This window comes from Aspergillus alliaceus (genome assembly GCF_009176365.1).
Source record: "Aspergillus alliaceus strain CBS 536.65 unplaced genomic scaffold BDW43scaffold_7, whole genome shotgun sequence".
NCBI classification, from domain to species: Eukaryota; Fungi; Ascomycota; class Eurotiomycetes; order Eurotiales; family Aspergillaceae; genus Aspergillus; species Aspergillus alliaceus.
The window spans coordinates 245,927-270,913 of NW_022474690.1; the positions used below are offsets into that span (position 1 = coordinate 245,927).

Here is a 24,987-nt window from a genome sequence, read left to right on the forward strand (position 1 = left end):
TGATATTTGATAGGGCAATGAACCGAGTGGATATCATCCGAATCCGGGATATAATTACTATTCATCGAAAGCCAAATATCTCATTTTAGGGATTCCAATCACTAGCCCAGATGAATGTTGAGCAACGCCATTGCGTTCCCCTTTCCTTGTTCCCACTGGGCCCCAAGGGTCGTGAGCAAATCCAAAAGGACCGACCACAGTTGATTCCGGGCTTTTTCGTTGATAAAGTGATACATGGCTCTTGGTGCCCTTCACATTTTGGCGCGGGTTTCTTTGTAAAAAGCTTCGACCAATCTTCTTTACTAACAATTGGATCGATAACGCTTTCGCTATCTTGATTTGCAGGTGATGCCGCTGGCCCGGATAAATTGATGTTGTTTGTGGAGGCGGTTGATACATTGCGTACACTTCGTAGGCCTTCCTGCTTCTCGGGGGGTGTTGTGATCGAAGGTGGGGAAAGGGATTCGGATGAACATCCTATGGCCTGCACAGGCACCCCATGAATGCCTGTTGCGTTGGTTTGGTTAGTATCGGTACCTTTTGGCTTGAAGAACCTTTTGATGTTTTTTTGTGAAGCTAAAGAAGTTGTTGATGTTTGAGAGGCTAAGGATTTCGAACGCTTGATCGAAGGTAAAGGGCCACTTCTTTCAGAACGTTTACGAATGGTGCCTTTAGCTGAAAAGCTGCTGTCAGAGATAGGGATCGGTGGGCTGCGGTTGCCCTCCTGACCAATTCCCTTTCTGTCCTGGAATGATTTAGAAGGTCCAAATCCAGAGACTGGGGACGACTTCTGAGGGAAATTGGTTGGCTTTTGCGAAAACATATCCTTAATACTTCTTCGCTTATCAAAATCCGGTATCAAACGCCCCGATGTGGGCAGAAGAAGTTTTGTCGAGTACTCTTCTTGCCGTTTGCCCTTTTCAAATATACTAGGTGGGTTCATGATATCGAGTATATTTGTCTGCTGCCCATTTACAGACACGAAGTCTTTGAAGACGGCATATACCGGGCAGTGGTCTGATCCCTATGTCTTGCTCAGCCTCATAGTCTACTCGTGTCTAGAACAGGATCTTACCATAAGCCCCTCTTGTATGTTTGAATCGCTAAACCAATCTTGCATGTCCAGGCTGCACAAGACATAATCTATTCTCGAACCATAGTTGCCAGGCCGAGCATTGATCTTCTGCTCCCAACAAGTATACATACCCCTGCGATTCGGATTGAAAGACCTGCAGATGTCGTATAAAACAGGTCGCTCCCTCCCTACATCCCGCTCCCCAACGACCTCCCCATCAGACAGCAGTTGATTGAATAAACGTCGAGCTGGTGCGGAGATAAACTCATCCTCCGTCATAGTGCCTTTCCGAATGTTCTCTGACGCATGTGCTGCATCAATTTCCCCTCTTGAGATATTGATATCACCAGTGACAAAAACCCTTTTCCCCATGGCAACAAGATTCCGGACTCGAGCATCCATTAGATCGAGAAAGCTCTGGCGAAAGTTGTCGCGGCTTTCGTCCCGATTAGCAGGGCAATACAGTCCGAACAAAACGAATGCTGGAAATTCTAAGATGACACAACGGCCCTCGGAGTCGAGGGTAGCTGCATCTAGATCGAACTTTAATAATTGATCCATGGTTGGATAACCGCCGATTTGTTGGTCACGAGGAAGATCCCGGAACGAGACCGACGAGTTCGGTGGACAGAGTACACCAGTAAGGCCCTCTTCGGCGCGGATTGGAGCACATGTTGCGTTACGGGTGTATATTACCACACCAGAGTAGCCTTCATAGGGTCAAATTGCAGCCGGCGGTTTAGTTGAGGGGGAGACGAACCCTTTTTAATTCTGGGTAAACTGAAGTAGCAATCCCATCCAGGTACCAAGACCATGTCATCTCGAAGATCTTTTAGTTGGATTTTCGTTTCTTGAAAGACAACAATATCGGCCTCTAATATTTCAAACATAGACTTTTGTGCTTTAGCCTATGCATTGACAAAGAAAGGTCGAACGCTAGAAATGTATACCTCGAAAGTGCGCTTGCCTCTCCATGGCTCATAGGAGAACGGATTTCTACGGGAGACTTAGTAAATATACAGAGAATAGACATACAGAGAAAGCTGTGAGTGTTACCGAATGCCATTGACTATTCAGAGGGATCAGTTTCTCGAACATTGTTTGCTTGTATTTTCTGTTTCATTCGATGGATTAAGCTTACCGTTCCACGTAGTGATGCGAAATCCCATTCCGGCAGCGGTCAAGAAGGATTGAACATAACGACGAGTTCAACGTACACGCCAGGATGAAACTGTTGGAGTAAGGTCATCAACCCAGGTGCAGTGGTGGATGTCGGATGGAAGTAGTGTAGCCTGTATATCGGCCAGCGTTAATCAGCTTGTCCCACGTGACCGCATTTGGGTGACATCACGCGGTGCTGACTAACGGGGACAGCGAATCACGGGGCCGCTAAACCTCGTCAACCGGAAGAGCCGACGTCCGCATAATCCCACCTTCTGTCTGTCAAACGCAGAACGACCAGACGTTCACCCTCGACCTGCCCGGCCACAACAACCATGTTCCCTCAACGCAATATCCTTCGTTTGTCTCAGCGCTCTGCGCAGCAGCTGCGTTCCACCCCGGTTCGCTCTGCCATCCCGCGCCGGTTCAACAGCACCGACTCCAAGCTTCCCTGGATGGTCGACAACGAATTCAACCGCGAGAGAGCGGCTGTCAAGCACCACGCTGCCTCCACCAGTGGTGCGTATATTTAATTGGCCCGTTGTCTAACTATGTCGGCAATATGAGACGGAACCTCGCATGATACTAACCCATTGCCACTCTAGATCTCTGGCGCAAGCTCTCCATTTAGTGCGTATTGCCTGATCAATCAATTCGTCGGGTCTCACGTCAATGTATACTTACAATCCTAGCGCCGTCATTCCCTGCCTTATCCTCGGCGGCCTCAATGCCTACAACCTCTGGTCAGAGCACTGGGAGCACTGGGAGCATATGCCTCCCCTTGAGGAACGTGTGGAATATCCCTACCAGAACATCCGTGTGAAGAACTTCCCTTGGGGAGATGGTGACAAGGTAAGCCTATTAGCTCCAAAGCCGGATTGATATACTGACTGACACGTTTTTGTAGACCATCTTGTAAGTTCCAATCTTTTGTTCCTCACCGAGGTTGGCGGATGATTTCGAGTGCCAAAGACCGGATTAATCCCAGGTGGAAATATGACTTCTCTGAACCGAAGCTAACAACTTGACAGCTGGAACGACAGCGTTAACTACCACAACAAGGACAAGGCTACCTAAGCCTTGGGCGTACGGTGTTATAGACTTCAATCGGAGAGTCTTGAAGCATGGGGCGAGCAACGAAATGTATATTTATCGCAAAGAGCAGCAGACAGAGCGAGGTGTGATGGAGGCTGTAGACAAATTGACTATTCTACCACAGTGCGGATGTTAGTCTAGTTTGACTAGTTAGAATCGAAGCTTTGTATCCTTTGGTTTCGTGGCTCCACAAGGAGTTAACTTGAAAAGATGAATTCGAGTATTCTATGACCTATCTGTGCTACCGAGCCGCCGCAGATCCAAATATTTCGCCGCATAATCATTCGCCAGGACTAAATCACCGGTCAGATGCATAACGGTAGCTTTTTTGGCCATCATTTCACACTGTCCTTGAATATCTTCGATCTCTTCATACTGGTCATAAGCGCAATCTAGATATTCCAGCGCCCGGTTCATGTACTCCTTTCTAATAGGAGCATTGTGTCCGGATACCTGACTCCGTAAATTTCCCGCGATGCCCATATTTGCATCCACTAGAAGAGAGTATGCTCGGGCTGCAAGGTCACAGTCGCTGGACTCGAGAATTTGAGGCATAACACTTTCTACCATTGCCACAACAGCTTCGAATTCCCGAAGACTGAGAAGGACTCCGGATAGGACGCAGATAGCTTCCCAAAGACCAGGCAGAAGCCTCGACTGGTAGGCGATGCTGGCGGCCCTCATTGCTAAGGAGAACCCACGCTGGGGTTGAGAGGTCTTCTCAAGTATACGAGCTTTAAGGCATAGGAGCTTTACTTGACAGTGGATGTCAAAGTTGTCCCGGTGGATGGTTTGGGCTATGTGCTCGACGATCTCCAATGCGCGAGTGTAATTGCCTTGTCGGATCAAATACTCAACCTGGAGGAAATCCAATAGTGTTGCTGTGTCATTATCTGGGAGTTGAATTGCTTGAAGCTGCGAGAGTAGGCAGTCGGTTGCCACTTTATCATCACTGAGGGGCGTTAGAAATATGAAAACATAATCGTCAAAAGACGAGCAACTTACCGATTCACTTGCCGTTTAAGCTGCAACGCTCCAGAGAAGAACGTCCAATATTGATTTGATTTTAGAGAGCGTAGCTTGTCGGGAGTGATTTGATTCATACGCGCCGAGGCCTCTTTAAATCGACCTTGCTGCGCTAGCTTCGGGGTGTAAGCGACAGTTACGCATGTAGGTGATAACTAGCATACCAATTGAGAGCTGCGGAAGGTGCTCTTTAGAAAATCTTCAAACGGTGCTTTGGTTGCGTAGCATTCCTGGAAGGTTTCGCAACTTAACAATGCCATATGTGTAATGCCTACTGCGCATTAGCCGTATGTACACATCTGCGTTTTAGCGGAAGAAGTACCGATTCTGGCATAAAGCGTAGTTTGTAGTAGAAGCTGTGGCCCGGTTGAATTCGCAAGGTTCTTGACTACATTAAGGTGCGACGCTCGGATTATGTTTTCCATGGAAGAGGCAAGGCTCTCACCCTAAAACTTGTCAAAGGCACTGCAAAAATTAGAGGGAGAACAAAACTCACATTCTGCAGTTCTAGTTTGGCCTCACTTAGTAAGGTTGTACTCAAGAGACTCCACATTTCTGTCTCTTTCGCTTTCGCCTTGAGAAAAGTTAGGCCTTCCTTCTCGTTTCCAAGCATTCCTGTGTTTTGAACATCCTCCATATGTTCTGGAAAAGCTTTGCCGAAGTGATATAACCAGCTCATGCAGAAATTGAGACAGTTCATATCATGAGATTCTCGGGCAATAGAAACAGCTTCCTGCATCGCAGATACAGCTTCCCCGTAGCAACCAAAGTCCGCTTGAAGAATAGCTAAATTCAACAAAGCGTATTGATAAGAGCTTCGATCCCTACTATGCATCGTATAGTCGAAGTAGCGATGAAGATTGTCAAACGATGATGGGTAATCTCCAGCCCTCCAAGCGTCCAAGAATCTATAGAATCAGAATCCGGTAGCTGTTAAGGTGGTCAAAGTACTTACCTTAAGTAGTGCACCAGGTTGGGAAGTGTCACTCCAGATGCAATAATGCGTTGTAGGCGCAGTTTCATGCCATCCGGCACTCTACCTCCCATTCCTATATTAGTTAGAAAAAGTTATGTTTGATAGACAGAAATTACATACGTTGTAGCTCGCTAATTTGGAACTCCAGCAAGAGTTCCACGTCTTTTGTGCTGATATAGCTGTCCTCCTCCGAGTCGACGTGAACGTTACCGTATGCCACCTGAGCAAGTTGACTACTAGTGTCTAAACCAAGCTCAAGTAGGTTCATATCAACCATAGCCTGTTCATCGGACGGATTTCGCTTTGCCCATGCGTGGTAAGTGGGGAGGCGATACTGGACAAGCCCCTTCCAGAGCTTAACTGAGTCATGAAATTGGAGCCTTGTAAATTCAAGTTGGGCTCGTCTCACAAACGCTCCCAGTGGCGAACACCGAGAGAGACGCATACAGCCTACCCCCGGAGCCAAGCCGTTGTCTCTGTCGCGGATCTGCTCCTCCCGCGACTTGGCCAACATGTCTAACACATTGGAGAAGAATACTTCTAGTCCATCGCATGAATCAATAGACCAAACCTTTTTGAGAAACAAGTCCCAAATTGAGCGACCAGGGATTGATGATGACTGGGTAGCCAAAGCTCGTTCAAGGTCCACTATAGATACTGAGCAAAGAGACTTCCATTCTGGGGGCGAAGAGCTTGGGTCGCAGTCCCAAGGACTTAGACACGCGACCAAGAATGAGAGAATATGGACAGCCGAGGAGTTGGGGACAACCCCTTCTGTGTAGATAGAGATGAGGCACAGTAATGCAACCTTGGATGGCGTGAGGTAGCGACTCATTGTGTATACATACGGTCCATCTCTTGTTTTTCTAATTGGTAATGCCAAAGAGGAAAAGTATGGACAACCCACCTTGACAATGTGAAGTGTCGAATTTGCGCGGCGACGCGTTAAAATAAGACCGCTGCGCAGGTGCGATTATATGTATGAATATTACAGTTAGTGTCGTGATCAGTAATTTCAGCGACCCAAAGGATCGAATGCATTTAGCCCTGGCGATGCTGCAGAGCTAGCACGCGATATGGACGACGGCAGGATAGAAAATGTGGGAAATGTGGTTGGTCTTTCCAAGTTGGGGTTTTGTAAGTACTTTAATTCTCTAGGAGGACAAGAAGGTACATACGACCACAGGGTGTGGAGAACAGGGCTTCCCGTCCGCTCAGCCGTACTTAAGCCACACGCCGGCCGGTTAGTAGTTGGGTGGGTGACCACCAGCGAATCCCGGCTGTTGTATGTTTTTTATTTTTTTTTATATAAAAAATATCTTTTATGTACACGACCTAAATATGTATACAAACCTATATAATTTATATAATATATATCATTAACGATGTATAGAGGGATTCAACTGGCGAGCTCACCATCTACGACAGGGACGTAAGAATTGTAAGTCATATGGAATCACTGGGGTTTAAACGCTAGTCTAATAGCCTAGATAGATCCTTATTGTCACGGATAGAGAGTTTTAGGCAATCAGTGAAGGGAGTGGTAGTCATGTGACCCTTTGACTATAAGGGCAACGCATGACAGCTTCATGTTTTCTTTTTTTCCTCTCTTTAGCTTAACCTTAAGCTGTCTCTTCGTGATAGACTACCTAGTCAACTATTGATTCAGCTAGAGTCCCTTACACTTATCTCCTTATCTTTAACAGTGTAGCCTTGATCTTACTTCCAGACAGGTATATACTGTGTACATATTTGGTGCATTATAATTCAGAGTTCCTTCTATAGGAACCTCTATTTCTCCGAGTGACGCTACTGTGATATGAACATACCCTAGATGTTAATTAGAGAAATCGGAGAAATTTCGCGTCTCATCCAAGCTCCTAAAGTATCCCAGGAGTAAAGTCAACAGCCTGCGCTTTTTCGATGACTCCGCCAAGGCTCTTTACAAATTCTCGATGGACAGGATCGTCCTTAACATAGTAGTCTCGGTCTGCAGCACTCGCAAACTCAACAACGAAGGCATGTGTGATGCCATGCTATTTATTTCCAAGAAGACAATCAGTAAGGGGGTGCATATAATACAGTTTCATATGGTTAACAGACCTGGATACCTTCGGGAGAGTTATCTCTGCCACCGGATGAAGTTCGAATATAAGGTTTTTGTGACGACGGGTGAAGACAGTTGTCTCTTAGGGCAAGCATACGATTGCAAACCTAAACAAGAACATGTTAATTCTCATGCCCTCTTAGGCTCATCGGCAATTGACGAGGAATTCCGAGCATACATCTTCGATGACTTCGGCGCTAGTGCCTGCTTTGAACTGGAAGAGAACAATATGGGTGACTGACATTGCGAAGTCAGGGCGTTATCTAGATATGTACAGTACCTCAAGTAGTGGTGGGATAAATCAATGGCAAGAAGGTGGGGGGAAATAAAGGTTGACATCAGGTGATTTATTGATCGAATCTTAGTTCTAAATTTATCCATTTATTAGTTTACCTTAACTAGTGTACTATAATACAACTATTATTATTATTCTTCTTATTTCGTACAGATAAGTATGGATTACATAGTTGACGAATTGCCGTGACCATAACTTGGTAATACGTGGATTCATAGCCCTAACCATGCGGTAACCTGCAAACAAGAGTTCCTCACTATGGATAATATTGCCTAAATAGAGAGATTCTCTGGCTGTCCATGGGAACTCATTCGTACAATCAACATAGGCAATGTGTCGAATACATATCAATATGCTCCATGAGTGGCGAGGTATCCTTCAGCGCCCTGGACATTATTCAATGATACGAAAGATGCAACAACGCATAATAATTAGCGTTGATACCAGGAAAAGGACATATCAGTGGCGGTTCCGACCACCCACCGCCTTCCGCCACTGATATAGCAAAACTAACCAGCCCGGGGAAAGCCGCTGCGATGCTTTATCATGCATCCTTCTCTTGAAAGCGATAACGACCATAATAAAAAAAAAGCCGAAGGAGACCAGCTGAATTAATAAATTCCACCACGTTGATCATATTGGAGTCAGGTTTCTGCCAAGGGTTCCGATGAGATAAATATATGGATAGGATCTTCTCCATCATCCCGAATATTATTATGCCCATTACTGGCGCTTACGGGTCGATTTGATTAGCTGGAGTCCGTCGCTATTTACGGCGTTCTCCTTGTTTCTTAGTATGTCTAGATTTATATTCTGATGGAGAGAGTTCCTTTTGGTCTTGGTCTGTTTCTGTTCGACTGGAATATCCATTCATTCAGTTTAGGAAAGTTTTGGGTTGATACCAACAATCCAGGGAAAGCTAACAAGGCCCTCTCATTCGAGAAAACTGAGAAACGCTGGTAATAAAATTATTTCATGGTAGCAATGGCATTAATCCCTGGCTATTGGGTATAGCCCGACGGAGGACCGCGACTAGGATAAGGTCTTTCTTTGCTACGCCGAGTGACTTTAAAGTATTTGTCTATACTCTCGACCTCAACTGAGGCGCAGTATATTAATTCGGGATCATAGAAAGACTCACAGGGTAAATGTAGAGGCCCACGACCTGAAAAGATCATCACCATCAAAGGACTAACGGATCATCAAGGAATTCGTCTCTACCACCAATAAAATGAGGCCCTAAGACGGCAGGTTCGTATTCAACGTATTAGTCCCCAGTCTAGGCCTCTGATGCGGGGAGTATACAGATTACCACTGTTTATCCAAAATTAACGTCTGCACGATCCGAAATTCTGAGTGGCGGCGGGTTTGACTTACCTCGTATTGACTTGATAATGAAACCCGTGATGAGGCACTTCGCATCACATACTGGATCGGTGATGTAGGATGCGTATATAAATCCATGCACACACACTCTCTCTTTCTCTCAGGCTCAGCTAAGTCAGTGCATCTACCTCCAACTCCATCAGTCGTTTCCAACCAACATCCAAAATGAACAAGTTTCTCACCCTCGTCGCCCTCCTGGCAACTACAGCTCTCGCGACAAACCGCAGTCCAGCCCTGGCCGCCCGTCAGGTAGTTGAGCTTCCCTGTTCCTACCAGGGTGAAAAGGACTGTGGCCAGAATTGCATTCCTCTCTCCTACACCTGCTGCCCCAATGGGCTCGGTGGCTGTCCCCCGGGCTCCTACTGTGATGGCCTGGGCTGCTGTCCTATTGGAAATATTTGCACTGGTCCAGGAGGCGTCACCACTCGCCCCGGGTCGACTCTCTCTATTACTAGCACTCTGACAAACACTCTCACGGATATCCTCACAAATACCTTGACCTATACCAGTACCTCATCTAGCGAGGTCGAGACTCTAACTTCTACTCCTAACTCTCCCCCTACGCCTAACTCGAACCCCTCGTCACCGCGGAGCGTCATCCCCTCCAGCCCGAGCGCAGTGTCCCCCTCATCGTCTACCCCGGCTGTGTCGACTACTTCTCCGCTTCATACTGGCGCAGCTTCGCACTTGACCCCGGGCTTCTATGCCGCTGCTGGCCTTATTGCTGGCGTTGCCATTCTGTAAATGGACAAGCCTCGTTCCATGGTAGCATGGCTTATGCAAGTATGCGGCGGAGATCTATTATGGGACCCATCGGTCTACTGGATATACCGAGATGCCTCTATTGACATGACAAGGGGTGAGAGGGAAATGGCGCTAAGAAGTTAATAGAGTGTATACTTTAATATTATATAATATGTCGATTTTCCCCCTCTTCTCCCGCAATTGTCTTCGTAAGTTGTAGAATATCTACATACAACATGCTTCCTCTTTAATAGCCTATGGTTGTTTCTTCGGTTCATGCCTCTCGGTCGAATCAATCACTACGAGCAAGAATACGTTCGATATTGGCTTGCAGGTATTGTGTTTCAACGGCCTAGTGAAGTTGCTTCAAAGGTAGGTTAGCCACATCGGCCCATCATTAGGTGAGGTACAAGATGGATGACCATTTCCTAGTCAAGCCGAACTTGGATCGCTTCGCGAGAGAAATATATATATTCAGCTGTAGGAAGCGTGTAGTGAGATATATACTCAGTGAGGCGGATCAACTCTCTCCTCTCTAAACTCAAACGCAGACAGTAACAAACACGATACGATACTATGTGTCCCAGCAAACATCACAAAACAAAGCTAAAGTATTGGGAATAATGCACTGTACAAGAAAACACTAACAAGGACGGTAATACCCTCGCCCCGGGAAACCAAACAGAATGAAACAAAAATGCGCCTGATATTGCTGCTTTTAGCATCGCCGAAAGGAAACGTCAGGCCGATAAGTAGAGGGAATAAATGGGGATTACGACAAGAAATAAAACAATCACATCTACCACATTACTTCCCACCCACGACATCTCCACTTGGAGTCGTGATCTGAAATTGGTCAAAGTTTAGGGTATAGATTCCTTTGACGCCCGATTTGTTAAGATCGATGGTGTATTTGCGGTTCGAGCTCAAGTACGAACCACTAAGGTACGTTTCGAGTTTTTCTTCTGAGAGCAGGGCCGCATCAAGCGTACCGGTTTTCTCAAAAATGTAGAGAACAGCAATTCGAGAGAAATCCAGGGCTTCCCTGGAGACAATGGTGGTCGGTGTGGCCGTGGCTGTCGAGGTCCCTACCGGGCTCTCACTGGTTGTTGACGATGTTGTGCTTGTCGGTCGTCCGTGGACCTCTGTTGGCTCCGAGCCATCGAATATGATGCCGTTCATCGTAGACGTAGAGCCGCGAGCAGCAAGGGTTCGCGTGGGGGTGTTCGTTGGGGTGGCGGTAGGTATCGGTGCACTGTTTGACTCTTGTTCATCTTGCAATAAGGAATTTGGGAGAGCGCGGCGGGCTTTGCTGTTGGGCACGTTTCGGAATGACACAAGAGCGTTCTCTGTAGTACAGGAAACGTCGTTTTGACTGAAGAGAGCCATGATGGTGAGAGAGTCTAGCGGGATGCTATAGTTATTTTGAGAGTCTTCGAATAGGCGCGGGAGTTCACTCCCCATCGTGGCGTTTCGGGATTTGGATCCGTCATCTATCTCAGTCGTGGTGCAGCTGGCGTCCCCAGTTATTGTGCACCGGGAACCTGTAAAGCCATTTGCGCAGACGCAAGAGCAGACATCCCCACTCGAGACACTGACACCGCCGTTTTCACATGGCGCGGACTTCGCACATCCTGTCTCAGCGCTGCTTGCCTTGTGCTTCGGTACTGCGACAACAAAGATGGGTACGAGAACAGCAATGAGGATAAGGATGAGGAGCAGGACGCAGAGAACAACAAACAGCCGAAGGGACATTCCGCAGCAACGACGGGATCGCTTTTGACCTTTCTCCTGGGCCTCCCTAGGCCCCGATTCTCGGGAATTCAACTGATGCAGGGTTGACCGCCTGAAGAAAAAAGGCCAGGATGAATGACCGTTCTCCGGCGTTGCAGCTGGCGGGGGAAACGAGGCCAAAATATCCTTGATAGATCCCGACCCACGATGTTGGTGACCTTGAAGTAGAGTTAGCCTTAACCCATTGACTACGGAGCTTCAGGTGCTTACCAAATGGATGCCTGGAGATTCCACCACCTAGAAGATCGTTCCTGCTCGCTGTTCTCCCATGCTCCAAATTTGATGCAAGTTTCGTGGCACGTCGGATCAGGTCAGGCAAACTTGTAAGGCTTCCCCGCTTCTCTGCGGCACGAACAGCGCCCATGTTCAACGGAGGTGGTCTACGGCCACCTGGTCTCTTATCACTCATCGTTAGCATGGCCCTCGGGAGTACTTCCATCTCTTTTGCAAGAGCTCCAGAGCCGGCGTGGTCCGAACTTTGCGGGCCAATATCCAACACAAACGGTGCCTTGTCTAGATCGAAATGAGATGACACGGATGAAGATGAAGATGTCAGAAATGAGCCTCTCTTTGCCTTACCAGTTGAAACCTCCTTTGAGAATGCTGGAGGGGGGCGGCCTCCGGGAGTAGCAGGTCTAGCTCTTGCAAGATCCTCTGGAGGCGGTATAGGCGACTCGGCAGTAGATCTACGGATCATACACACTGAAGGCTGGCCCCGTTTTCCTATACTTGCCTGTCTCACCAGGGCGGAATTCTTCCCATGGGAAGCATGGCCAGAATCTCCGTCATCGTCTGAAACACCGTCAAGATAGGTTCCTAAAATTTCGGATTCGGCCTTTGCCGAGGCCCACGATGGAACCACCCTGCTTGACCCATAGGAGTTTTTACTGTCAGACAATTCCTCCGGGATAGGTGACACAGAAGACCTGCGTTTGATAATCGGCCGTCCCATAGGTGGAGGCGCAAGATTTGCTACTGTTCGGTGAGTCGGATCGGCAGGCAAACGTTGAGAAGGGAACGGGAAGTCAGAGATCGATGCCATGGATGCGGCCGAGGAAACTGTGGAATGTCTCATAAGATCCTCTGTCGCAACCGAGATGCGAGGCTGGGAGAATGACGGGGCTGGTCGTTTAATATGTAGGGGGCTCGGGGCCACATCTGGGAAGCTTCTTTCCGAGTATACAGACGGGGATGGCATGTCGGGGCGTGGGGGCCGCTGAGGCGGAGGGCCATGGGGAGTGATATGTCTTACGTGAGGATCGGTCACGTTCGTCCGCGAGTCCTCGGTTGGCAAGGACCATTGTGCCATATTCGCAACATCTCCTGGAGGAGGCGGTACCCCTGCGTCCATCTGAGGTTTGTGACGCCTCCCAGCTTCCAACATTTCTCTTGCCCGCCGAACGGATCCCTTTCTTTCCATAGTCCAAGTAAAGTCTGATTCAGGAGCCGCGATAGATTCCGGAAGCATATACTGTGAGAACTGGAGAATGAAGTGTGAGACAACTGTCACAATGTTGTTCTTGTGAGATATAATATAGGCTAGAACAAAAGATGGAACTGATATTGCGGCGCTATTGTATGTCGACCTGTTTTTGCGATAGTTGGATACCAGCCCGACGCATCTAAGGTCAATGAATGAATCTAAGGAGGAATGACGAAATATTTTTGATAAGCTGGTGAAAAATGTTCTTGCAGCAGTGGCTGTTGATTACGCTGTCAATGCGCGAAAAGCGAATGGCACTTGAGGACCCTGTGCTCAAGTATAAGAGAGATAGAGAGAGAGAGAGAAGGACAAAAGAACGTGTAGATGGAAAAATTGCAATGGCACTCAATGCCTTTGCTATTGAGGCAGATATGGTACGAAGTCAGCGAGGTCATGGTTCCATACAACACAATAATAGTTAAACGAGAGTATGGCATACCATTACTAGAAGACCATCTGGTGTATGAAATGAATGAATAAGGATAGAGGCGACAAATCAAAGAGCCATCGTATCCAAAGAAGACCCGTGTAATGTCTTACTGGAATAATGAGCCCCTGAAGGCGCAGGTATTAGCCCCATCTAGTAATCCATGCGTAGATTTTGTAGACTTACGAACTCAACAACAGGGGTCAAGAAAATCAAAGGAAACAAAAGGAGCTTCTAGCTCTGAAAGAGAAAATATAAAGGGAGGATAAGAATGTAGAGAAGGTAGCAAGCAGCCTCTAGAAGCGTAAGTACTACGTCGCAAGAATGAGTAATAAGAATCAGGGTTTTCCAGCAATCCCCCGAGAATCTAAATCAGAATCAGGCGTTGTTACTTCGTTTCCGCACTATGCATGGGCACAGGACGAGAAGGGCGCGGGTGGTTTTAGGGCCCGGTCCATGCCAAAATCAAGTGGAGCACGTAGCGTGGGAGCGGACGCGAAAGGGTCATTTGATAGAATCGCAAGTGCGACAAAGGATCAATCAACCAAACAGAATACATGCAGGTGCTAGTCCTCGTTCAAGTATGACAATTCCCAGACTTGTGTGTAACATGCATCCGGAGGCGAGAATCGAGAAGGCAGGTCAAGACGAGGGACTTTGAAGAATGCATAGTGCTTGTTCCATAAGTCGTGGCAACATCAACATTTAGAGTTGAGTACTAGAAAATGGCCACGGATTGGCTCGTAGAGTTTTGAGATAGGAACAACTTTTGGAAGCGAAGTGACTGAATTATTGGGCCTGCGGCCATTCTTGCGCCCCATTGGCCCGGTGGAGACCTCCAAGACGATAGCGGTTGACGGTACGTCTCAAGTTGAGGAAAAGGTGCCACTCGACCATTTCAACTTGAAACCAGGCTTCCCGTCTGCATAATCCAATGGGCGTTGGGAGACAAACGGCAGTCGCCGAGAGATCCATCAAAGAAATGTTGGACGATTAGATATGACAACCGAAGCGAGGAAACATAACAAAGAGTCGAGAGATAACTAACCAGCTAACATTCATAAATGAGTATGATAAAGTCTGTAGAATGGCACCCATCTGGTTGCTTTATGATGGGTCAACTATCGTTAGACTAATTTATTAGCTCATGCGTTAACTTATTAAAAGGAAAATATGGATTGATTAAGAGAGGTAAGGATTTAAAAGAGAGACATGCACAGCTATAAAGCAGATGGCGCCACTAACGAGAATATTCTGAATTCAAGCAAGGAGTGAAGTAGTAGTAGTAGTAGAAGTAGAAGTAATTGTTGTTGTTGCATGTAGGATGCAAGAATCAGCGGGCGTTGGAGATTCAGTGATAACGTGTGTACCAATACTGTACAATACAATGTACAGTTCATACGTACATAGTACATCTATTAGAGGTACATTCAGGCGCATCAGGTACATACTAGTACATATGTATGTATGTTCGTATGAACTGCCGGAGTATATCCGCGCACATGGCACCGTTTATTTATTTTTATATCTAAAATCGAAGCTATTGATCCTAACTATAGTAAGTAATAGATTAAAACAGCGAAGCCACCATTAATGGTTCAGACCAAAATTAATTGCGTTGAATTCCACTCGCTCCACTAGGTTCTGGCCTGTGCTTCTGAAGGTGATACTATTAGACATGATCACAAAATGCCGAGGTTGAGATAATCAATGGGCTAGAAGAATCTTTTTGCTCTTATGTTTTCCCGATTCTCTTTATCTCTCCCTCCTCCTCCAGGAGCTTGGTCCAAGATCTATTCTAATAATAATGAGCGATGATAGTTCCCACTTGACCATGTAATCTTAACTTATGTGGTATGTTCTGAATCAATTTGGCTCGATACCAAACGCACGAAACCAATCTGATATGCACTGTACTTTATATTCGAACGGAAATGCTCCATATATATATACGGATACATAGATTATGAGGTATATTGAGAATTACAATTTCCCTATTTCACCGCGCATCCGTTTCACTTGCTTTTCCACAACCTGCAACTCGATCACCACACTTGCCAACTCAGGCAATGGACCCCCTACAGCCTCCGTAAAAGATTTTTGGGCGCTACGAAGAAAAGGTGACACCAAGATTCCGTACCATCTGATAGGGTCAGAAGAGCGGGGCTTCTTTTCTGTCAATTTAGGTCCTGTGTCGGCCGATGGTTGTGGTTCAGAATTGTCCGGTGAAGCTGTGGGATCCCTCTTCTCCAAACTCGTATGTTCTGACGTGCAGGTGTCACTCGACTTTGACTGGTTCTCCTTTCCACTCGGCTCCGGCTGTTCCTCTGCAGTGTCGCTTGTAGCTGGTTGAATGGTGAAGATGTGTCGAGAATGGTCGCGCTCGGTAGGCTTTTCGGAAGACGGTTTTACACTGGGTCCCTCAACATTTTGGCAATAGGATGTTGGGGGTTCTAGGTCCCTAATGGTTCCCGGTCTGTTAGTATCGGAGGCCTTTGGAAGCGACACAAAACGGCGCAAGGCTTAGATCTCACGTACACCCTCCTTGTTGCTTTCATGCGTTCATCGTAGTAATCCGCCCCATATCTTCGGCCAGGCGGGCAGGTATAATTGGCTTGAGCGAGTGAGAGGAACCCCTATCCTGTCATTAGCGACCTGTTTCTTTAAACAACCGGTGAACTACCAGCGTTCTTGTACCGAAGATAGCACTGTAGCCAGTTCGGCCTGTAATTCCTGATGACGATCTAAGAGATGCAGATAGCGTTCCAGAAGTGTGTCCAGTGACTGCAACAAGTCAACAGAGGAGTCAACTACCGGGGGCGGTTTAGACTCGACATCAGGCGATTCCGAGCCCTGGGGAGACGCTGGAGGTGTGGGGATTTGCGCCATTGGGAGGAGGGTCCAATCGTGGTAGTCAAGTTGGATGAGGAGAAAGCTTCAGTTGATCTCCGAGTCGCTTCTCCATAAAATTATGGGGATCGGCCGAGGAGTCCGATAACTCCGTCATCGCTCCTCCGAGAAAACCAAAAGAATTTCCCGCGAACAAGTGATTCATTTCGTCCACCTTCTGTCGACCATCCATGCCAGGAGATGACTTCTAGTTTCGTCATTTGATATAACTGTACTGTCTTACTCCTGAACAGACACAATCCAGCTCTCGTTCCCCCGGAAAGTGTGACTTTCCCCCCAACGCCACTTGTTTCGATACTTTGTGAATAACTTCTTGCAATCGATGATCTTTCCCCGGGAGAACCTCATCGATCCAGTCATCTTATTGTAATTAATGCTTGAGTCTGTTCGCGACTATAGCCTCCAAGGACCAAAGCATTCGGACTAGCGGCTTGAGGCACTAAAGCCGAAGACGATTACGTTTTTGGATCTACCGAACCTCCCTTAAGCTTGGCGATTTGTATCTTCTCTGCTTTGCTGCCGTTGTTATACATAAGTCTACTCGCTCTCAGGCTTTTCTCCACTCTTTGCGCTTGCAACTCAGTCATCATGACTGTGCCGGCATTACAGCGGGACACTGCCTTCCAGGTGCGATCCTTGGTATGTACACTCAAGAGATGCTCTCATACTATGAATGGGGTTGAGCTGACCTAGTTAATTCTTTGTGGCAACAGTTTCGCTCCTTGCTCCGTCAGTCGTCTCAGTTCTCCAATTATAACTTCCGCGAGTACGCCCGTCGGCGCACGAGGGACGCTTTTCGTGAACACCAGCGTGAGGCAGAAGACAGGAGGGTACAAGAATTGATTCAGGAAGGCCTACAGAATTTGCGGATGATGAAGGTTAGTAATGGATTTCTTTCTTGCGATGTTCTTCAAGCTTCCGCCGTTGTTTCCCCCTGCCCCTTTCCCCGGGAACCACGATAACGACTGCACTCCGGAATCGCTGACACCTAATTTAGAGGCAAACCGTCATTAGCCAGTTCTTCCAAATGGACAGGCTAGTTGTAGAGGGCCAAAAGACGGTTAGTGATGCCCCTTGATGTGCCACCAGGAGCGCACTCGGCATAGCACTTACAAGTCCTCTACAGGGAAAGCAAACCGGAAGAGAAGGGGATATCGTTCGCCAGAAGGATACTGGGTAAGAAGATTGTGAATAGCTTCATATCATGGCCCCACTAACCTACGTTACAGTTGGGATTAGTTGGATCAAGGCATTTACGGTTGGAAAAAAGCACCTGGTAGATAACAGGAGGTAACAGTGCTGCGCTGGCTTGATCTCCAAACACGATGGCGACAGAGGATGATTCAATAGACTTGAAGTGTTTCCTGTATTATTAATGAAACAGATCCATATGTAGGTATCGCAACCTTTTCATTTTCAAAACGCCAATTCTTCTCTCATCCTGCTTGTAAGGATAGAGTGTAAACGTAGCATATTTCCGGCGTAGAATTAGATCACGTGACATAACCGTTCCCTTTCCCGCGACTCCATCGCATTGCAACATCCATTAATACCTGACAACCCTTCCGACGTTGGGCTCACTGGCCAACGATCACTTTCTTTAGTCATCCCACTCTCATCCAATTGTATATTCAACGGCACGGGGGTTACTTGGTTGGTTCCTTTCTTTTTTCTCGGGTAGCGGAGGGAAGATTGCGAAACGCTTCTCACCATGCCACCTACTGTAGGTCTTTCTGCGGTGTCATCGCTATCGGATACTCAGAACCTCCCTCACGTGCAACAAGGGTGGAGATCATCTTCCAAGGGCAATTGACGTACTGACAACTCCTTAGTTCAGGTCCTCACGCTCTGGTCGTCAATTTGGCGACGGCGCCAACCGAACTAGAACAGGCCAGATCGACCACGATGTCTTTGAAGGACTCCCCGTTCGACGATGGACGCGCCAGCTACAGACCGTCTCCCAAACTCCGAAGCTGGATGGTCAGGAATCATTTGTCGAGGGTCCAGGCGGAAAGCAAACGATACCCGAACATCCTATGCCCAAAGACAGCCACCTGTTAACGCCGATGAGTAGAGCGCTCCTCCGTGCGGCACGTGCGGGTTGCATATACATTCGCAAAGCCCCAAAAGATGTAGAAGATGAGGAAAAGGAAGTAATGGATGTGGAAGAACAGCCGACCTTACAGACTACGGAGCGTAGCTTTGTTACCCGCAAGTGGACCACTGTACCTAGGCACTTGGAGAATCCTGAAGTTGAGTTCCTGGCTAAGAGACGACCGGGTTTGCCGTCATTATATGGCGCGATGACTGCCGGCGCCAATGGTGCTGAGAACGGATCTGCGCCGATGAGGAGGACCCGTTTCAAGAAGGTTGACCCGAGAAGCGGAAACATCTCTGTATACGAAGCCTGGGTGCCAGAAGGGCATAAGATTGAAGGAGAAATTACCGACGATTCTTCACTCATACCGGAAAACGGCGAAACAACTGTAACACCTGAGGCGCCTGCTCCTGGAACGGTTATTGAAGGTGTCGGTGTGGTCAATGGTGAAGGCGTGGTTGTTGCAGATCCAGCCTCGGCGGCCGTTATGACTCCTCCAAAGAGACGCCCACCTCCTCCTAAACGCAAGGCGAAGGGCTTTGGAAAGGGAAGAAGAAAGAAGGTCATGTTCGCTCCTGGCGAGGGAGCCGATGCGAACGCAGTACATGGAGCTGGAGCTGCTGATGTCGCCGCTGAAACGGGCTATAGTAAGGAGGGTGCAGACAGGTCGCGGATTTCAAATGGACAGGACGACGAGGATGACGATGGCGACGATGGCGAGGAAAGCGACGAGGGTGATGAGTCTATGCTAGATGCTAAGACACCAGAAACCCCGCTTCATCAACCCAGCGCAGAACCGCCAGTTGTATCCGCACCTGGACCTGTAGCTGACCCAATTCCTACTTCTACTGCACCCACGACGGAAACAGTGGTTGCTTCACAGCCGCCAGCTGCCACCTCAGAACCGCCTTCGCACCTACCTCTACAGTCCTCTGCAATGCCTACTATGCCATTCACACTCCAGCAGCCCTTACAGCCTGTACAGCCGACCACACGTATATTAGGTTCCAATTCTCCCGAAAATTTGGACCTAAAGGTGCCACCTGCGGAAGATGTGGAGATGACCGGTGTCCATCCCGAGTTACCGTCCGTCGATGCCCATACCGCATTCATGCCCAAGGCAACACCGAATACACAACAACAAGTGGCTCCAGATATCATTCGAGCTTCGTCTGTTGATGCTGTTACCAAACCTCAAGAGAACCCTCAGGTCCCAGCCCCAGGTCCGTCCCTAGATGTGAAAAAGGAAGAATCGACCGAAACACCATTAGAAATTCCTTCAACAGGGCAGGCTATATCGGTAGCCCAAACAGGTGTTGAGGATATGGATGTGAAACTAGACCCCTCGGCTACCCCCACTCAAGCACCGCCAGGGCAAGCTTCCCAGCCAGAGCAGGTACCCCAGCCACAACAAACGCCCCAGCCAGAACAAGCTCGCCAGCCAGAGCAGGTTCCCCAACTTGAAATAGCTTCGCATTCAGAGCCAGCTCGAGAGCAGCTCATCATGGAGACAACCGATGATATGGAGGAGAGCAACGGTACCGGCCTCTTAGACAGTTTAGAAGCAAGCTTGGGACGTGCTCCCAGCGTAGGCCCGAACAGTGCTCTATTTGATGCGCAAATAAAAGCTCACTTCGAAGACAATGCCGCCCAGACCAGTACGGAAATAACCCAGGAGCCTAGCATGAATATAGGGGTTGACACCATTGGTCAGTCAAAAGAGACAGCTTTGCAGTCAGTTTCACCACAGTCTGCAGAACCAACCGACCCGGTGGTGGGCCAACCATCCGCATATGTCCCTAAGCAGTTTGCTGTTGGGCACAGCGAAGAGCAAGCCGCAGAATCGCCTACGGAACAACATATGCAACATACGGCAGAGCCCCCGATAAAACCATCAATAGAGCAAGCTCCTCAAGAACTGGAGCAATCTCCTGTTGAGCAGCCGACTGAACCTACCATGGAACAGACTGAGATGCAAGTGGAGGAGCTGAACCCCGTTTCGGTAGAGAAACCACTTGAAGAGCTTCAAGGAGTTCAACAAATCGAAGCAGAACCAGATTCGGCGTTTCAGCGGTACATAACACAAGACACAGAGCTTACTTCAACTGATGCTTCAGAGCCACCTGCAGCGTCGTTCGCGGAACCACCAAGAGAAATACCCGCTGAGCAGCTCTCACAGCCCACAGAACACGCAACAGCGCAACCTTCGGTGACACCGCCAACGGAACAAGTAGTAGAGCAACCGGATATTTCTCAACCAGCGGCGACGCAACCTCTCCAACCCTCCCCACCACCCCAGCAGCAAGTTGAACACCAACCACCCCAAGTTGGGACTCCACACGTACCAACTGCAACTGGCTCGGAAAACCCTCAGCCTGATCCCATTCAAGCCAGCGAAACCCACGACTTCACTGCGCCTAATTTCTCGCCAATCTCCGACCTTAACCCTGAACCCGAGAAGAAGGAGGAAACAGATTCGCAACCGAAGACAGTAGAAGCAAGGGGGACTGGGGAGCCAGTGCCGTCGGGACATGGCACAGTTCCAAACCCCCAATCAAACTGATTTGCACATAGTACTTTGCTTAGAGACAGGGGACGATGTATCGATTCACTGGAAATCTTTTTCTTTTTCACGAGGCGTAAATCGGCGTCCGGTACCATCTCGGGTTGGAAATGGGCTTTTGGATATTACTCACATTAGGATTCAAGGCATGTTGGTTGTATCATAGGAGTATTTTCGTATATGAGCCACCACCATTTAAATACACACATAGTATAAGCCGTCTGTTGCTGACTCCTTCGTGGTGGGACGCTCGAAACAGTATTCGTAGAAAAAGATAACTCGAAATAACTAATTAGATGGGCTTAAAAATTTATATATCACTGGTGCCGCCATTCCAAAAAGGAATGGGGGTGGTTTTCAGGTGTATGCTATTAATATAATCAGTGCATTGGGTGGTTTGAGATTCAGCAGGAACGGAACGATATAAATCAGGCATAATGTAGTGCACAGGACATTCCTGGGTTCACAAAACACGACTCCACGAATCATAAACTAGAGAGATATCACCATCTCGTTAAGTAAAAACAATATCGATCCAGTTAATTAAGCAAGCTAGTGATGACGATATCAAACTGCTAGACAACTGAACTGTATCCCAGCTAAAACACAACACCGCCTCTGCAATCCAGTCTCGTAACACAGCAATAACATCAACTCAGTGAATAGGAGTATTGGACAAAAGAAGAGAAATACAACACCATCAGACCATACCAACGTTTGAACCAAATTCGATCAATGACGACGCAAAAGGCGGGTAGAGGAAGCGAATAGGGGAGGAAAAAACATAACATTAGGCCAAAATACAGGGGTAACTTATCATCAATTGGGATAGAACCTGCAAAAAACAAAAACCCTCCCCCTTCTGCCAGCGAGAAAAGGGGTGTTTCCAACTAGGATAAGATAAGAGAAAATTGGAGCAAGTTCCCCAAGAAGTTAGAAAAAAAGATATTTGTGTCCGACAAGACACAGCATTCACACTGTAGGTCGGCTCCGAATAAAAACAACACCTGAAGCATCGTCATTAAACATGTACAAGTCAATCATGCCTTAGTTTTCTTGACAGCCTTGGTTGTTGTCTTCGCCCGGGGACTTGCGTCTTTGGTTTTGGAAGTTCGCTTTGCAGGACTCTTGGGCTTGGGGCCTTCTTTTTTCACTATACGTCTGCGGGGGTTCGCCCCCTTTGCAGCCTGAAGGATCTTCGCTTTGGTCTTCTCTGATGGGCGGCTTAGTGCGGAAGGTGATGGAGTTGACTGGGTCTTTGAGGCTTTTGTGGTCTTTGCGGTCTTTGCTGATTTCTGGACACGCACCGGGCCCCTGGCTTTGGCCTTGGTGGGTTTGACCTTGGGCAGTTTAACATCCTTCTTCGCCTGGCGCTTCGTGATTGATGCTGTGGCTTTCTTGCTTGTGGCCTTGGAGCTGACGGTCGTTTTTGAGCTGGTTTTTGATGTTGTAGTGGCCTTGGAAACAGCCTTCTTCACACTTGACTTGATGGACCGTGAACCAAGAAGCTGCCGTTTCTTATTAAGACGAGAAGTAGACCCGTCCATCACCTTCTTATTTCTTCGCTTTGCAGCTGTGGATTTCTTATTAGTGTTCTTCGAACTGGATTTCTTCTGATTCTCAGCCCTCATTTCTTTCTCCTTGGAACGCTGTTCTTTTTCCCGCGGTCGCGGTCCCAAAATACCACGGCATCTGTCTGATCCACATCGGCATTGCTGAACGTTTTTCTGAGAATATGGGCTGCCGAAAAAAGTTCAGTATCAGTATCAGCTGTTCTGAGCCACAGGGTAAAAACATCCTTACTCAAAATTATAGTCGTAGGTCAGTTCTTCTCCTGTCATAATCCCACGATCTCCAGCAAAAAGCGCCATACGTGGTTTTCCTGCGACGGTCCATTTCTCCATCCGACAGTTAGGCGCGCAAGAATGGTTCACAAAACGGGCGATAGAGCCTCTAGTAGCATCAATGATCATATTCTGATCAAAGTACATCAAGTAATAGCACTGACAGAGTGTAAGTAAGTCGTCCGAAAGGATAGCGTCAATGAAGGGAAGGATACCTCATTATTTTTGTAAAGCGACCTCATTCGTTTCTCACATTCCGCTTGCGTTATGATCTCCCCGGTATATTCGACGATGATCTGATTGGGCTCGAATGTTCGGTTGCTACGTACCCCATATCCTCGGTCTTCCGTCTTGATGACCTCGACTCCAATGTTGTATTTACCCCCGGCTTTAGTTCTCTGTTTAAGCTCCTCGAAGTTCCGATTTCCACAATGGGAACCTAATCCACAGTTGCTGTCATCACACTCGTAGAACATATAACGGTTCTGACATTCCTCGTCGCAGCCAGTCTCTTCCGCACACATGCACTTGGACAGTTCCAATGGCTTGTTTGCTCTCCATATACTGGATGCTTCACCAACAAAGACATCTGTTGCACAAGTTAGCGATCGTGGCGTGTTATTCAGCAGATATTACGTACTTTTGTTCGTCTTTCGCCACTCATTGGGCTTGGGCTGGCCCGGAGGAAGTGGTGAAAAGATATCGAAAGGCAGCTGAAAGTCCCTTCCTTGTTTCAATAACCGGTCTCCTGCAAACATTGGCATTGGGAGCAGTTTGCGTTGCGTGGCACCTTGGCTTCTCCGCTTTGCGTTTTTATTCCTATTTTGCAAGGGCCGAGACTCTGTATACAGCTGGCCCGTATATAATCCATGAGCTAACCAGCGCTTTGACTTGGACTGTGTCACAGGCTTAGGGGTTTCCTGTGCAGCTTCCTCAATTTCCTTAATTTTGGTAGGGAGATCACTTTCAGAGACACGCCTCTTCTTCGTCGCAGGAGCCTCGCTGGCAGACTTGGCTGGTTCCTCCCTGAAAGCAGTAATTCGAGGTCGTAGACTGGCCCGCCGGCCTAGTTCTTTCCCTTTTTCCATCACGTCACGCGAGCGTTTGCCCAAAACGCTGCTAGCTCGGCCAACAAGATCTGAAGCCTTTTCCAATAGACTCAGGCGAGACGAGCGTCTTACCGGAGACTTCGTTTCCTCTTTGGCCATTATCGTAACCTTGCCCTTGTTGTCGCCTCCCTTTTCAGTCAGGACCCGTTCTATGCGCTTTCGTAAAGTGCGTTGTTGCAGGGACGTGCCCATGCCACTGGACGGCGCTTCTTGAGAGGACTTTGAAACCGGGGTATCCGGAGCCATTGGGTGATCTCCTTCATTGTCCACATTGTCTTGTGCCAGCGTTGTTTCGCTCCAGGACTCCATAACCGCAATGCTGTGTCGGAGGCTGGAGGCCTGGGAACTATGTCCTTTCTCAGTATTGCTGCCCAGAGTCACCCCCGAGACTGCTGGGTCGTTGTCACCAGCCGTAGACAAAGTGTCTTGGTTATCCACCTCCATATCATCGTCGGGTTCTGCTTCCCTCCGTAGGGAGGCGCGTGCTACACGTGTAGACCTCCGCCGTCCCGCTGGCTTGTCATCGGTAGACGCGTTTTCATTGTTACTAGACGTCTCCGAGCGACTATTCTCGGGGGTGAGGAGTTGTTCCGAATACTCAAAGGCCATTGTGTCGTCAGTGGGCTCGTGCGTGTGCTTACTGATGTCTGAAAGGGTCGCGGGTGTCGCGCCGGCTGATGTGAGTTGACTTGCCATTCCAAGGGTCTTGGGACTGATTTGCGGTGGGTTATTGGGCGTGTCGAGAGTGAGAAACCGCCTGCCAGGGTGAAAAAATAGTGCCTTTGAGAGGTTTATGCGTCAAATAAGGGGGGAACTGAGTTCCGGGCTGAGCTGAGCTGATTTCCCAGGGACGGGGGTAGAGGAGTAGCCTCTTATCAGGAGTGACCGTGTTAC

The 24,987-nt window shown here is 48.1% G+C and overlaps 11 protein-coding genes across 11 annotated transcripts; 4 read left to right on the forward strand and 7 right to left on the reverse strand.

Moving 5' to 3' along the window:
• Positions 1 to 85: 85 nt before the first annotated feature.
• BDW43DRAFT_297829 (DNA-(apurinic or apyrimidinic site) lyase APN2) lies at positions 86 to 2,573 on the reverse strand (the record flags this gene model as incomplete). Its single annotated transcript, XM_032044459.1, has 5 exons — positions 86 to 1,024; positions 1,076 to 1,785; positions 1,836 to 1,968; positions 2,026 to 2,071; positions 2,509 to 2,573. The coding sequence occupies 5 exons, from the start codon at positions 2,571 to 2,573 to the stop codon at positions 86 to 88; spliced, it is 1,893 nt and encodes a 630-aa protein (XP_031903625.1).
• Positions 2,511 to 3,151, forward strand: BDW43DRAFT_266045 (cytochrome c oxidase subunit VIa). The gene has a single exon (XM_032040833.1). The coding sequence runs from the start codon at positions 2,909 to 2,911 to the stop codon at positions 3,116 to 3,118; it is 210 nt and encodes a 69-aa protein (XP_031903626.1). The 5' UTR covers positions 2,511 to 2,908; the 3' UTR covers positions 3,119 to 3,151.
• Positions 3,152 to 3,337: 186 nt separating this feature from the next.
• Positions 3,338 to 6,288, reverse strand: BDW43DRAFT_225011 (putative anaphase-promoting complex subunit Apc5). Its single transcript, XM_032039445.1, has 7 exons — positions 5,454 to 6,288; positions 5,313 to 5,406; positions 4,854 to 5,265; positions 4,680 to 4,803; positions 4,522 to 4,628; positions 4,337 to 4,473; positions 3,338 to 4,283 (listed from the first exon to the last, which is right to left on the reverse strand). Exons 1-7 carry the CDS (start codon positions 6,166 to 6,168, stop codon positions 3,557 to 3,559), a joined length of 2,316 nt encoding a protein of 771 aa, XP_031903627.1. The 5' UTR covers positions 6,169 to 6,288; the 3' UTR covers positions 3,338 to 3,556.
• Positions 6,289 to 6,931: 643 nt separating this feature from the next.
• On the reverse strand, positions 6,932 to 7,782 carry BDW43DRAFT_266055 (Dabb family protein). Its single transcript, XM_032040834.1, has 3 exons — positions 7,619 to 7,782; positions 7,437 to 7,547; positions 6,932 to 7,369 (listed from the first exon to the last, which is right to left on the reverse strand). The coding sequence occupies exons 1-3, from the start codon at positions 7,682 to 7,684 to the stop codon at positions 7,214 to 7,216; spliced, it is 333 nt and encodes a 110-aa protein (XP_031903628.1). The 5' UTR covers positions 7,685 to 7,782; the 3' UTR covers positions 6,932 to 7,213.
• Positions 7,783 to 8,966: 1,184 nt separating this feature from the next.
• On the forward strand, positions 8,967 to 10,050 carry BDW43DRAFT_266056 (uncharacterized protein). Its single transcript, XM_032040835.1, has 2 exons — positions 8,967 to 8,986; positions 9,043 to 10,050. The coding sequence occupies exon 2, from the start codon at positions 9,287 to 9,289 to the stop codon at positions 9,863 to 9,865; it is 579 nt and encodes a 192-aa protein (XP_031903629.1). The 5' UTR covers positions 8,967 to 8,986; positions 9,043 to 9,286; the 3' UTR covers positions 9,866 to 10,050.
• Positions 10,051 to 10,672: 622 nt separating this feature from the next.
• BDW43DRAFT_307812 (uncharacterized protein) lies at positions 10,673 to 13,043 on the reverse strand (the record flags this gene model as incomplete). The annotated part of the gene is made up of 2 exons (XM_032046326.1): positions 10,673 to 11,817; positions 11,870 to 13,043. 2 exons carry the CDS (start codon positions 13,041 to 13,043, stop codon positions 10,673 to 10,675), a joined length of 2,319 nt encoding a protein of 772 aa, XP_031903630.1.
• A 1,251-nt stretch (positions 13,044 to 14,294) lies between these two features.
• Positions 14,295 to 14,868, reverse strand: BDW43DRAFT_225183 (uncharacterized protein). The gene is made up of 3 exons (XM_032039446.1): positions 14,815 to 14,868; positions 14,618 to 14,701; positions 14,295 to 14,551 (listed from the first exon to the last, which is right to left on the reverse strand). Exons 2-3 carry the CDS (start codon positions 14,665 to 14,667, stop codon positions 14,359 to 14,361), a joined length of 243 nt encoding a protein of 80 aa, XP_031903631.1. The 5' UTR covers positions 14,668 to 14,701; positions 14,815 to 14,868; the 3' UTR covers positions 14,295 to 14,358.
• A 342-nt stretch (positions 14,869 to 15,210) lies between these two features.
• Positions 15,211 to 16,476, reverse strand: BDW43DRAFT_266068 (uncharacterized protein). Its single transcript, XM_032040836.1, has 3 exons — positions 16,267 to 16,476; positions 16,108 to 16,205; positions 15,211 to 16,030 (listed from the first exon to the last, which is right to left on the reverse strand). The coding sequence occupies exons 1-3, from the start codon at positions 16,456 to 16,458 to the stop codon at positions 15,553 to 15,555; spliced, it is 768 nt and encodes a 255-aa protein (XP_031903632.1). The 5' UTR covers positions 16,459 to 16,476; the 3' UTR covers positions 15,211 to 15,552.
• On the forward strand, positions 16,477 to 17,897 carry BDW43DRAFT_266071 (LYR motif-containing protein). The gene is made up of 5 exons (XM_032040837.1): positions 16,477 to 17,118; positions 17,193 to 17,357; positions 17,477 to 17,539; positions 17,606 to 17,655; positions 17,709 to 17,897. Exons 1-5 carry the CDS (start codon positions 17,068 to 17,070, stop codon positions 17,716 to 17,718), a joined length of 339 nt encoding a protein of 112 aa, XP_031903633.1. The 5' UTR covers positions 16,477 to 17,067; the 3' UTR covers positions 17,719 to 17,897.
• Positions 17,898 to 18,044: 147 nt separating this feature from the next.
• BDW43DRAFT_266076 (uncharacterized protein) lies at positions 18,045 to 21,378 on the forward strand. Its single transcript, XM_032040838.1, has 2 exons — positions 18,045 to 18,202; positions 18,312 to 21,378. The coding sequence occupies exons 1-2, from the start codon at positions 18,191 to 18,193 to the stop codon at positions 21,138 to 21,140; spliced, it is 2,841 nt and encodes a 946-aa protein (XP_031903634.1). The 5' UTR covers positions 18,045 to 18,190; the 3' UTR covers positions 21,141 to 21,378.
• An 802-nt stretch (positions 21,379 to 22,180) lies between these two features.
• BDW43DRAFT_307816 (putative histone-lysine N-methyltransferase (Ash1)) lies at positions 22,181 to 24,702 on the reverse strand (the record flags this gene model as incomplete). The annotated part of the gene is made up of 4 exons (XM_032046327.1): positions 22,181 to 22,880; positions 22,944 to 23,143; positions 23,200 to 23,573; positions 23,625 to 24,702. The coding sequence occupies 4 exons, from the start codon at positions 24,700 to 24,702 to the stop codon at positions 22,181 to 22,183; spliced, it is 2,352 nt and encodes a 783-aa protein (XP_031903635.1).
• Between the last annotated feature and the right edge of the window lie 285 nt (positions 24,703 to 24,987).

What these genes read in the sequence shown, in the direction of transcription:
- BDW43DRAFT_225011 (XM_032039445.1), bottom strand. Translation starts at nt 6,168, where the DNA reads ATGAGTCGCTACCTCACGCCATCCAAGGTTGCATTACTGTGCCTCATC. An exon ending in CCAAACTAGAACTGCAGAAT is followed by an intron (nt 4,804 to 4,853) that starts GTGAGTTTTGTT and finishes GACAAGTTTTAG; the next exon opens with GGTGAGAGCCTTGCCTCTTC. An exon ending in CTTAAACGGCAAGTGAATCG is followed by an intron (nt 4,284 to 4,336) that starts GTAAGTTGCTCG and finishes AACGCCCCTCAG; the next exon opens with TGATGATAAAGTGGCAACCG.
- BDW43DRAFT_266056 (XM_032040835.1), top strand. Translation starts at nt 9,287, where the DNA reads ATGAACAAGTTTCTCACCCTCGTCGCCCTCCTGGCAACTACAGCTCTC.
- BDW43DRAFT_266045 (XM_032040833.1), top strand. Translation starts at nt 2,909, where the DNA reads ATGTATACTTACAATCCTAGCGCCGTCATTCCCTGCCTTATCCTCGGC.
- BDW43DRAFT_266071 (XM_032040837.1), top strand. Translation starts at nt 17,068, where the DNA reads ATGACTGTGCCGGCATTACAGCGGGACACTGCCTTCCAGGTGCGATCC. An exon ending in AGAATTTGCGGATGATGAAG is followed by an intron (nt 17,358 to 17,476) that starts GTTAGTAATGGA and finishes CACCTAATTTAG; the next exon opens with AGGCAAACCGTCATTAGCCA. An exon ending in TTGTAGAGGGCCAAAAGACG is followed by an intron (nt 17,540 to 17,605) that starts GTTAGTGATGCC and finishes AGTCCTCTACAG; the next exon opens with GGAAAGCAAACCGGAAGAGA.
- BDW43DRAFT_266068 (XM_032040836.1), bottom strand. Translation starts at nt 16,458, where the DNA reads ATGGCGCAAATCCCCACACCTCCAGCGTCTCCCCAGGGCTCGGAATCG. An exon ending in TGGCTACAGTGCTATCTTCG is followed by an intron (nt 16,206 to 16,266) that starts GTACAAGAACGC and finishes ATGACAGGATAG; the next exon opens with GGGTTCCTCTCACTCGCTCA. An exon ending in ATGAAAGCAACAAGGAGGGT is followed by an intron (nt 16,031 to 16,107) that starts GTACGTGAGATC and finishes GGGAACCATTAG; the next exon opens with GGACCTAGAACCCCCAACAT.
- BDW43DRAFT_266055 (XM_032040834.1), bottom strand. Translation starts at nt 7,684, where the DNA reads ATGTCAGTCACCCATATTGTTCTCTTCCAGTTCAAAGCAGGCACTAGC. An exon ending in GCGCCGAAGTCATCGAAGAT is followed by an intron (nt 7,548 to 7,618) that starts GTATGCTCGGAA and finishes GTTCTTGTTTAG; the next exon opens with GTTTGCAATCGTATGCTTGC. An exon ending in ACTCTCCCGAAGGTATCCAG is followed by an intron (nt 7,370 to 7,436) that starts GTCTGTTAACCA and finishes GGAAATAAATAG; the next exon opens with CATGGCATCACACATGCCTT.
- BDW43DRAFT_225183 (XM_032039446.1), bottom strand. Translation starts at nt 14,667, where the DNA reads ATGGGTGCCATTCTACAGACTTTATCATACTCATTTATGAATGTTAGC. An exon ending in TCATTTATGAATGTTAGCTG is followed by an intron (nt 14,552 to 14,617) that starts GTTAGTTATCTC and finishes ATCGTCCAACAT; the next exon opens with TTCTTTGATGGATCTCTCGG.